The 11,454-nt window shown below is 34.9% G+C and overlaps 3 protein-coding genes across 4 annotated transcripts; 1 reads left to right on the plus strand and 2 right to left on the minus strand.

The window, feature by feature from the left end:
- Positions 1-123: 123 nt before the first annotated feature.
- Positions 124-2,248, minus strand: LOC103871982 (E3 ubiquitin-protein ligase At1g12760). The gene is made up of 5 exons (XM_009150319.3): positions 1,452-2,248; positions 1,112-1,231; positions 916-1,048; positions 665-835; positions 124-597 (listed from the first exon to the last, which is right to left on the minus strand). The coding sequence occupies exons 1-5, from the start codon at positions 2,054-2,056 to the stop codon at positions 424-426; spliced, it is 1,203 nt and encodes a 400-aa protein (XP_009148567.1). The 5' UTR covers positions 2,057-2,248; the 3' UTR covers positions 124-423.
- A 466-nt stretch (positions 2,249-2,714) lies between these two features.
- Positions 2,715-4,388, plus strand: LOC103871983 (RHOMBOID-like protein 6, mitochondrial). Of its 2 annotated transcripts, none has more exons than XM_009150321.3 (5): positions 2,715-2,855; positions 3,054-3,284; positions 3,396-3,559; positions 3,638-3,801; positions 3,878-4,388. In XM_009150321.3, the coding sequence occupies exons 2-5, from the start codon at positions 3,064-3,066 to the stop codon at positions 4,241-4,243; spliced, it is 915 nt and encodes a 304-aa protein (XP_009148569.1). In that variant the 5' UTR covers positions 2,715-2,855; positions 3,054-3,063; the 3' UTR covers positions 4,244-4,388. The 2 variants fall into 2 exon arrangements, with proteins under 2 accessions (XP_009148569.1, XP_009148568.1); XM_009150320.3 differs by having other exon boundaries at positions 2,715-2,841.
- Positions 4,389-4,671: 283 nt separating this feature from the next.
- LOC103871984 (cytochrome P450 87A3) lies at positions 4,672-9,666 on the minus strand. The gene is made up of 9 exons (XM_009150323.3): positions 6,687-9,666; positions 6,291-6,612; positions 6,014-6,163; positions 5,690-5,941; positions 5,497-5,586; positions 5,317-5,395; positions 5,109-5,215; positions 4,880-5,007; positions 4,672-4,792 (listed from the first exon to the last, which is right to left on the minus strand). The coding sequence occupies exons 1-9, from the start codon at positions 6,881-6,883 to the stop codon at positions 4,687-4,689; spliced, it is 1,431 nt and encodes a 476-aa protein (XP_009148571.1). The 5' UTR covers positions 6,884-9,666; the 3' UTR covers positions 4,672-4,686.
- Between the last annotated feature and the right edge of the window lie 1,788 nt (positions 9,667-11,454).

Here is an 11,454-nt window from a genome sequence, read left to right on the forward strand (position 1 = left end):
TTTGCTTTATTTTCCATGTATCGAACCAGTCTCCTACTTCATTGAATAAATAGCTTTACACACATCATTGCAGCCTTGCTTTTCTTCGAACAAGTTACAAACTCAAAGATCAAAATCTCCAGATGATGAAATGTCAATATGATCATGAAAAATCTCTTAACAATTCGAGGTCAACACAGAGGTAATACAAAAAAAGTGGCTGCAAATGAAAGAAGGATAGAGATATACATGTACAAACCTGATTCTTTTCCAATCCAAAACATAAAAACAAAAGTATAATAATTTGTATAGAGATATCATAATAACAAACAATGCATCATATATATAAAAAAACACCAGTCGTGTTTTTTTTTCCTTAGGACCCCAAGTTTCCTGATCAAATGTTGTGTGGGGGGGTCTATGAATAAGCAAAAGCTGCCTCCTCTAGACTTCCTCACGATCCAAGTTGCTACTCTTGAGGATGTCGTATTTGCAGAGCGGGCAAGTCGCGTTAATGTAAAGCCACTTGTCTACGCATGAGCAGTGGAAATGGTGACCACAAGGGAGCTCCCTTAGTTCGCTTCCGTCTTCATATGCACAGAGACAGATGCAACATTCCTACAAAATCACAAGAATCAGAAAGCATTATGTTTGATCTTTAAAATGAGTTATAGTGTATACTTACTGCATCCTCTTGCAGAATAGTATGTTCAACGGGTGAATCTGTACCACACTCTGTCATTACTCCCTCGGCGTTTCCTTGGGCTTCATCACCAGCGTGTTTGTTGACATCGCCACCAACTTTTCGAAACTTGAATTTGGTGAGCTGCTCAATGTCTTCTTTCGAAGCTCCTTCCTGTTTCTCATCGTTAAAACAAATAGCAAAACGTAGCTGACTTATATTACGATATAAGATGAATTGGCTACGACACGTACCTGATCCGCAACAGCGTATAAAACTGCAATGATACATGGGAGGCAACAGCAAACAGCAATGCCAATAACGCAGGCCAACGCAACGCAGAAGACAACGAAGAACACATCGAAACCAAGAAAGACGACAGACAGCCTGAAACATAAGCAAGGCATTCAGAAATGATAATAAGACTAACACACTTATGAATAAACAAACCAGTAAATCCGCGGAGATTCTTGTGCTAGCTCTTGGCCACCAGCAGATACCCAGTAGAATCCAATGATCCACCAAATGAATGAAAACATTGTGTTTGCAGATTCCAGATGCTTTGCAACACTGCTTTGGTAAAAAAATAAGATATTAAAAAAATCAACCCAAAACATGGAACTTAACTTACTAGTTGCTGAATCAGTTTATGATCCCCTTAGGAGTGAACCTAATGTAACTATCTAATACCCCCAAGAAGTAGCATTTAATCTCAATTAAATTATAAAATGCATTAAGGAGCATAAAGATAGCTAAGAAACCACTACATAAACCAAAAACTCTTATAAACCTGCTGCGTTCGTTCTCAATCTGCCCGAGAGACAAGACCTCCTCATGCGAACCCAAAGCATCTTCCTCCATCGAGGAAGAAGACGAAGAAGAAGAAGAACGTGACCTCGGAGTCCTATTATTCCTCACCCTATTCCTCCTCCTATACTCAACCAACACACAAACCATATGCAACACGCACTGCAACGCATACCCCAACAGCCAAACCCTCAGCGGCATCATCGGATGCTCATTCCTCGCCATCACCAGAACAGCCCCCGCCACCGACACAAACGCCAAGTTCCACACGATGTCCAGCACCACGATGGGCTTCGAGTAGGCCCAATCGCTCTGCCTCTCCTCCAGCTGCTCCGCCGCCGCCTCCCTCACGACCATAGACGGCTCCCGCATCGCGCGCCCTCCGCCGCTGCTCGCGCGGCTCAGCAGCCTCGCGGCTTCCCTCAGCCCCGGTCTCCTCACGGAGGAGGATCTCCGTTGCTCTCCTCCTCCGTTGCCGTTGCTTCCCTCGTTCTCGTCGCCGCTCAGAAGCAGAGGCGCTGGATCGATGGCGTCTGATGACGGTGGCGGCGGCGGCGGCGATGAGGTGTTGTTATTCTCCGTTGACATTTTTTTTTTCCTTCCCAACAGTAAATCGATGGAATTGGGGAAGGGTTAGGCCATAAAAAGGTGAAATTTCGATCTGAGGAATCGAAATTGGGATTGCTAGGGTTTCGAATTCGATCGAGCTGGAGAGAGAAGACGATGATTGATGATGAAGAAAGATGATTTAGAGAAATTAACAGAAAATCTCTTTCGACTAATATTTTTGATATTTTGAATTTTAAAAAAATCATTCATGTGGTCCATTAGTCAACAGTCAACAACCGGACAAGTGTACGCGGCTTATTTCATTTTTTTGTTTTTTTAATTTCGGATAAACGTACGGATGGGTTATAAACTTACTTTATTACAAACAAATGTGTCTGAAATTCATGTTCTAACCGGTGTGGTAAACCGGATTTGTTATTGGACGTGGTTCAAATCCGAATCAGGTTTCAGACTGTATCCCATTTGTTTTTGTTATTAAAAATGAATAGTGGCAGGCACATTATCATGAGAGTCTATTTTAGTAAAGTTATTAGTGACATCTCACCCGTGGACTTTTTCTCCCTCACGAATATTTATATTCTCAACAAACTATAAAGATAACAGAAATACGTTTTTAAAAAACTAATAAATCAATATTATTTAACATTACCAATTTTGATTTCACGTCTGAGATTTATTTCCTCTCTGAGATTTTGATCAGAAAGATAAAAGGTAAACATCTTGAAGGAGGAGCTGCCTTGCCACCACCACCACCACCACCAAAACTCCTTGAACGTTATTTCTCTTAGAGATAATAAAACGTTGTGAGTATACTCTGGTAAATAAGATTGTTTCCGTTACGTTATATCGAATTCAACGGTTTAATTCTCTTTTTTTTCCAAAATTCAGAAAAAAGAGAATTTAATGTTAAAGACTTTTTTTGTCTGAATCTCTGATCATTGATCTTTCCTGTCTCAATATCTGTTGATCTTTTGATTTTAATAAAACTCTGTGTTTTGTTCTTTTGTACGTACAGAGAAGAGACCATGCCGAGTAGTAAGAACGGAGGGAACAACACCCAGTGGACGGCATGGCTAACTCCGGTCATCGTCTTGGCTTGTATCGCCGTCTTCATCGTTGTCATGTTCATCAACGACTGCCCCAAGACGGTTGCTGGCGCCAACGGAGATTGCGTGCCAAGGTTTCTCCGTAGGTTCTCGTTCCAGCCTCTCAGAGAGAACCCTCTCTTGGGCCCATCTTCTTCCACGTAATCCTTTTCTCTGTTTCTTGAACCTTTGACGCTTGAGGATTGTAGTAGTGATTCCATGTTATTACTGATTGGTCGGTCTGATGATTCCAACCCCCATTGTGGTTTCAGATTGGAGAAAATGGGAGCTTTGGATCGGAGCAAAGTCGTGAACGGTAATGAGAAATGGAGGCTAGTCACGTCTATGTGGCTCCACGCCGGTGTCGTTCACCTCATTGTTAATATGTTCAATGTGGTCCTCATCGGTTTCCGCCTTGAGAAGCAGTTTGGATTCAGTAAGTAGAAACTCATGGTCATGCCTCTTCTTTTATTTCATGTATTCAATATGTAACTTGTAAAAATGATTAATGCAGTAAGAATGGGGCTTATCTACTTGATAGCTGGATTGGGTGGGAGCATCCTCTCGGCACTCTTCCTTCAAAACAGTATCTCCGTTGGTGCCTCAGGAGCTCTCCTTGGACTCCTTGGAGCTATGTTATCCGAGCTTCTCACCAACTGGACCATCTACGCCAACAAGGTACCCATATGTCACGTTCCTTCATAATATAACTAGCATTGCATTGTATTAACAAACGTTTTCTGAATTTTACCAGCTGGCAGCTTTGTTCACAGTCTTGTTCATAGTGGCAATCGATTTGGCAATAGGCCTGCTTCCTTGGGTCGACAACTTTGCTCACATTGGTGGGTTCTTGACCGGATTTCTCCTCGGGTTTGTAATACTGGTCAGGCCTCAGTACGGGTGGGAAGAGTCCGGCAATTCTCCTTCTCAGTACGGTGCTCCTCGTGCCAGATCAAAGTATAACCCTTGCCAGTACTTGTTGTTCTTTATCGCTGCTGTTTTGGTCGTTGGGGGTTTAGCGGTTGGGATTGTGATGCTGCTCAAAGGAGAGAATGGGAACAAACTTTGCAAATGGTGCCATCACTTAGACTGCATCGAGACGTCCAGGTGGACTTGTTGATTTTCAAACATCACTTCTCTTTTTTTTATTAAAAAAGGTGTTACTGTCCTTTTTGTGTTGCTCCTTTTGTTTTTCTAACTGTAACTGAAGTTGATTGAGTGGATTATTTGATAGTTTGATTTATATGTGAACCATTTTTTTTATATATGTATTGGAACAACGTTTAAGGATAATTTATGTAGTAGTAAGATTTTTATATCATCCATCACTGAAAAAATCTCCTGATGCATGTCTGGAGTTAAAATGTCTGTGATCAAATATATAACACTATACATATTACAGTTTCTGACCCAACACACGACAGCTTGAAATCAAAATTGTGTGGTTCACCTTAATTTGTAGCTGATTTCTCATCCTTAACCTAATTAAGACATATAGATTCAAGCTACATCCTCCCCCGTTTAACTTAGTGTTCAAGATGTATAACAGCTTCGTTTTACTTGTCATTCATTCTCTAGTATATTTTTCTTATGGAGTCTGACATGGTAACCGTTTGGAAACTGTAATCCTGGAGTTCGAACTATATTCCCTCCTTTAATCTCCTCCCATCTGATAAAAAAAAAATCCAAAACCAGCCTTATTTTTCTAACACTTTACATGCATATGACTTAGGAGAGTACTATAACAAGTTCGTACCTGTATTTTGTTACTAGGCTGTGGAGAAACACAGCCATCTGCAATTTCGTGAAGTCAGTTCCAACACAGAACCTCATCCCACCACCAAACGCCATGAAGTGCTTTGACGCATCGTTAGCATTTGATTCCTGTATATGATATCCACTTTTAAATTCTAGTTTGTTATAAGAAAAAAGTTTCAGTTTAACTTGGAGTAGAAGTAAACTTAAATAAAAAGGTTTGACCTCACCTCCCATCTCGATGGGTTGAAGACTAAGGGATCTTCATACTTTTTTGGATTCAAATGTACAGCTGGTGGACAGACCATCACCGCCCAGCCGGCTGGTATCGTATAATCTGTGTGCATCATTGACAAAGTCTTAAATGATAGATAATATATGAAAAAGAGGTTGGGTTTATCATTCGAAAAAAAAAATATTTTTTTTTATCTATCTTACCTTTATATTTTATATCTATCAACGCCTTTCTGAAGATGGCAGGAACTATATTTGCTAGTCTTGCTGTTTCGTTTATGAACTGCTTAGTTACACAATATAAGACTTAATTAGTCAGCTAAGAATCATGTATTGAAACGTAGGAAACTATCATTCATTAGTTTTATGGAACTCTTAAGCAACCTGAAATGTGTAAGTCATTGACTTATATTCTTCCCATGTAAGTCCGGAGTTTGCATCTTCCCGGTTTCTCAGAATCGTCTCATGTTCTTCCTAATGAAGATAAACACAGTTTAGCATATGTTTGATTAAAAACAAGAAGACATTGGTCAGTTCTTTTTAATAGATTTATGGTTTTTCAATCCCTATCACTGACCGTTAAACGTCTTAGAACTTTAGGGTCATCTGAAAGGAACTTGATGGCTAAAGTTAAAGCGAGAGAAGTTGTTTCAAAGCTGGCAAATAGCAAGACGAACATTAGATCCAATGCAATCTCTTCTGTCAGAATAGTCCCCTCTTTCTGAATCTCTTCAATGACATAATCAAAGAAGTCACTTGGGTTCTTCCGTGGTTTCTTACGTCTCTCCTGAAGCATATTCCTCAACATTCTCATTGCATTTTCCCTACCCTGCATGATCATTTTCCAGCATTAGTAAACCATATCAATCCTTTAAGTAATGACTCTTGGATATTCATTCACCTTAAGACATTTGTGATAAGCTGTGCCTGGAATGTCAAAAGGGAAGGAGATGAGTCCTTGAATGAAAGCAACAAAGTTAGCCCTTAGATTCTCTGATGACTCGTCTGGATCATGGCTTATCAACTTCTTCGCCGTGAGATCAAATATCATCTGATAAGTTTATACCAACATATTAACAAAAAAAGGATTAAAACACTATTGGATTATAACTTCAAAAAAAAAAACTATAGAATTATATCTGAATTATGTAGAAAAGAAGTCCTATGCTGAAACTCACACTTGCGGTTGCATCTTTGAGTTCTACTGATTCTTGATTTGACCAAAGCTCTAATCTCTTATTTGCAGTCAGCTCTACTTGAGGGAGCATCTTCTTGAGACCATCGTAGCCAAAGAGAGTCAAGACCATGCTTTTAAGGTACTTGTACATAAACCCATGTAGTGAACCCACATTATTTTTCCCAAAGATGTTTGTAAAAGTGTCTGGATACCAACTCTGGAAACGCCGACCCTCTTGTTGAAACACAAAGTAACTCAAATCAGGATCTGCTGATACAATAACTGGTCTCCCCACTAGATTGGTCTTGAAAATTGGACCATACCTATCAACAACAGTTTTTAAACATTTGTGTAGCATTAATCACATTGGTTTGAACGAGAAAAGAGAGACACTCACTTCTTAACCCTCTCTTTGATAAAAGGAGGGATGTCTGAAGTAGTGTTTGGCTTGAAGAACTGGAAAGTCTCTCCGAGTAGAGGTAAACCCATCGAGCCAGGTGGAAGCTTCCCTTTGCATTTGGGGTTCCTCCAGCTGTAAACCCAGTGTGTGACGGTTATGACAAGCAGAGAAACCCAAATGAACAATGCCCACATCACAAAAAGACAATTTAAGAGTGTGTATATATGATTTGTCTTGGTGGAACAACAAATGAAACTATTTTTTGCCTCTAATTTCTTTTAGACAGAAACTGAAAACGTGTAGACGAATTGGAGAAGGAGAAGAAGAAGAAAGAGGTGCTGGCGCATATTCGTCAACCATTATGATGAGTGCTTAAATAGGCAATGCAAGTCTCTACACATAACTCTGATTAGATAATGATAAATAATTTTCTCAAAAAGTAGTTGTAGAATTAAAAAAAGGTTTACACATTATATAAAAAATCTTAAAATATGTTTATAGAAACCATACATGATTCATTATACGTGTGAAAGGGCAGATTTTTTTTTTAAAAGGTAATAAAAAATGAGGAGATCATAAAATGAAGGTTCCTCTTTTCTCCTATTTTATTGTCTCATAGGAGCACCGTATGGCATTAAAACACCAGTTTGAACATTAGACAAGTTTACAGCTTCATTTTAGGAGATTACCTGTGGGCTCTTCCTCTCCCACAGATTTGATAATAAAGTAGTAATAATAATAACAAATTGGTGTTGTAACTTGAAACTTGATACTCACATAGTTTTAAACATGGAAAAAAGAGTTTCCAGCTTTACATTATTGGCTTCATAATTGTTTTTCCTTTTGTATCATATCTATCAAAATATCTGTATCTAATACAATCTTTGACACCAGGGTAGCAAAAATAAACTAACATAATAAGTACTATTCAGTTTGTTCTCATTCATGCTCAGAATCTCTTTTTAGATCTGCTTGTCATGTTGTTTTTAATAATTATCATTATTTGTTTCATGTCCTTTAAAATGTTCAACTTGTCAAACTCAAGATTAATCTTATTGCAAAATAATGTAAACATCAGCTTTCAGATCTTGTTATCAACCACTGCATCTGCTATTTTTGTGTTCAAATGATAACTATTTAGACCTAGAAGCTAGTAGCTACTATACACAGTGAATTTAAGACAAAGCCAAAGATATTAGAATCAGCTTTAATAGGGAAAGAAAGAATCAGGAAGATTAACATTTTTGTCATTGTTTTTTTGCTAAACTGTTAATATTCAAATTAATGAAAGAGTTAGATTTACAAAAAAAAAATAATCAAAGAGCACCACTATGGCAAAAAAGAAGAAAAAACATAGTGGAGCTAGTTAAAGGATCTGTGAAAGATCATTATCTAAGCCAAAAAAACATGAGAGAAGCGAAGTTCTTTCGTTTCCGTTTGGCAGTGATGGTTGTCATTGTTTTACTTCAAATCTCTTCAAGCAACAGTTTTGCACAAATCCAACATTGTGTTCACTTCGTTTTTTTTTAATAGTGTGTTTCATTAGGGCTAGATCGGTAGATGGAAATGTGTGTTTATGCTTGTCAATTTGTGGGTGATATGATATGAGTAGGTAGGTTTCATATTGGCTGGATAAAGTCCAAAGTAGTAAACCCAATTAGGGCTTACGTGAAAATTTTAAAGTATTAAGAAAATAAATAAATAATAATAGTCATTAATTAAGGGTATTGGGATGTGACAATTGCAAGATATATATAGACAACTCAATTAGCTAACGTTAGCTTAATACTAGTAACAAACTTATCAAACCTGATATCAGTTTGGAAATATCTTTGATATTATCACTAAAATATCAATATATATTATGATATTATCTAATAGCTTGCAATTATTGTTGATTCCAAATTGGCTTGGTTTGACATATTTTCTGATTAATTATAAGACTATAAATATTCGAATTTGGTGGCATGAAATATGGAAAATATGATTTTATGAAATACCTGCAATCATAAATTTTAGAGTTATTTTACCCAAAATAAATAAATTTTAGAGTTTGTATTAAAAAACGAAATAGAAAAAAAAAACTAATTATTGGACGGAGCTGCTCACTGATGAGATGAGAATATAGTTGCTTAAAAGTGATCTTCGGTCCTATCATGTTTTTTTTTAAAGAAGGTCCTATCATGTTCTGTTCAAATACGTTGTTACATAAACTTGTTTACTGTGTTTTTAACACAGAAAGTTGGCCACGTGATACATAACTACATATCTTCGCATTGTGAACATATCATTCTTCAGTGTTTCAAAAAAAAAAAAAGTGTTTCAAAAAAAAAAAGAACATATCATTCTTCTTGTTTTCTTTTTCTTTTTTCTTTTTCTTTTAGTTTTCTCTTCTCCCCTTTTACAATTATGAATTTAGGTTTACAAATTAGAATATATGGTACATCCTAATATTCACTCCTTGTAAATGCCGTCACGTAAATATTTATTTTCATGATAAGCATTGTAGAACATAGCTTAAAACGTTCTAACAATTAGAATAAATGAGACCTTTTTGCTTTTTGGTAAGACTTTATAACTAAAGCTTTTTGAAACTTCACAACACGAACACGAGGATTCAGAGAGAATTGTGGAGAAAGGTCGTTAAGTTGTCTGTTCCGTACGCATGCGGCAAGCCCATTTTATATTTTCTTTGACTTGAAGAAAAAAATAAATAGAAAAAAACAAATTAAGAAATCAAATGATCGATGCTTGAAAAGCATTGAACTTATAAGTCAAAGCTATCTCCAAAAGAAACTTTATAACTTCAAATATATAGTTTTTTGTTCTCTAATAAAGAATTTCAAAACTTCAAATTTAGAGTTTTTAAAAGTGAAATTTCATATTTGAAGTTTCACTACTCAAAACTCTAAAAGTTGAAGTTTCATCTTTTTATTTGCATCTTGGTCCTTATAATTAATTATATCTCAGATTTATGATTCTTAAGTATTTTCTCATTCATAGTTTTAATCTTTAAAACTTTTGTATATTTTAAATATTCCAAATTTATTTTTATAAATTTAAATCTTACACATAATTTTTTTTTTAAATAAAATTAGATTTATAATATTTTAAAAGTAGAATTAGAAAACAATAATATTACAAAAGAAACTTAATATATTTTTTTAAGTAGATACATGAAGACATAATTATTACACAAATTTAAATATTACAACAACACTAATAGCTGAGCAAATTTCCAAACAAATTTTGTGTAACAAAAAATGGAGGATTAAGAAAATAATTTTATGTAATAATATGGTATTTTGTTTGTAGTTTAATATTGAATTATGTATTTCTATTTATAATTTTATATTTTAATATAAGATTTTATTAGTGAATATTACTATAATATTTTTATATGTGTGCTAGTTATCTATAAAAGTTTTATGGATTTATATTAATTATGACAAATATAAGGAGCATAATGTAAATTATAAATAATTTTGAAGTTAAATTTTAAAGTTTTGCTTTTGAAGAAGAACCCTTGAAACTTCAAATATAGAGTTTGCAAAACTTTATAATAGAGAGTCTTTTTGGAGATGCTCTTATAAACTTAACAAATTAGAATTGTTTTTAAAAACAAGTTATAATAAACTGATATGAACCGGTAACCAGTAAAGTTGGACATATTGTAACCTTTTATCAACTAATCTTGTTATTATAAAAGCCTTAAAAAAACTTATCTTGTTATTTTACACACACAAATTCAACTAATCTTGTTAGGAATGTAACAACACAAAGACATCTCTGTAAGGAAAAGGAAAGAGTAATAGAGGAATATTTATAAGAAAAAACAACGGTTATTTACAGGTCTTACAGAAGATTCAATAAGTAAAAGTAATATTAACAAGTATTGATGAAAGGGAAAAAGTGCCATTTTCGACCCCAACTATTTCAGTCGTGCCAAATACGACCCGAACAATTGATCAGTGCCAAATACGACCTCAACTCAATTATAATTCAAAAAAACTACCCGAATTTCTTAAAACGTGCCTAAATCTACATTGACTCTAACAGAAGTTAGTCAACCGTTAACAAGATAAAACGATGTCGTTTTGATATACGAGAAAAAGTGCCAATTTCGACCCCAACACTCTCAGTCGTGCCAAATAGGACCCGAACAAATGATCAGTGCCAAAAACGACCTCAACTCAATTATAATTTAAAAATAATTACCAATTTTTTTTAAAACGTGTCTAAATCTACATTAACTCTAACAGAAGTTAATCAACCTTTAACAAGATAAGACGATGTCGTTTTGATATGTGCATTTTTTAAAAAATATGTTCATTTCGGGACTCAAATTCGTGCTGGTATATCCTTTTAAAGGGGCACACTAACAACTAGACTAAAATACTTTTTTGAAATATTATTACAAATTGAAATTCTCCATTATATAAACTACTATTCTTCTTCCTCTTATCCAATTTAAAACTTTGGTGATTGCTTTATATATTTTAGTTATTGTTTAATTTGTCTAATATTTTGTACAACATATCTTAGTGAAAGAAAGGTAAAAGGCCTCTTAACATTTTTGAACAAAATATCAAAATATATAATATTAACTTTGAAAACTAAAAAAAAATCCGATTAATTTTAAAAATTAAAAATAATTTATATAAGAAAATTGTATAAATAAATTCAAAGTTTTAAGCATATTTAAGATCGTATAATAATAAATATTTTATTATTTATATTTTAGTAAGATATAATTTTATTAAAG

This window comes from Brassica rapa, chromosome A06 (genome assembly GCF_000309985.2).
Source record: "Brassica rapa cultivar Chiifu-401-42 chromosome A06, CAAS_Brap_v3.01, whole genome shotgun sequence".
Lineage (NCBI taxonomy): Eukaryota > Viridiplantae > Streptophyta > Magnoliopsida > Brassicales > Brassicaceae > Brassica > Brassica rapa.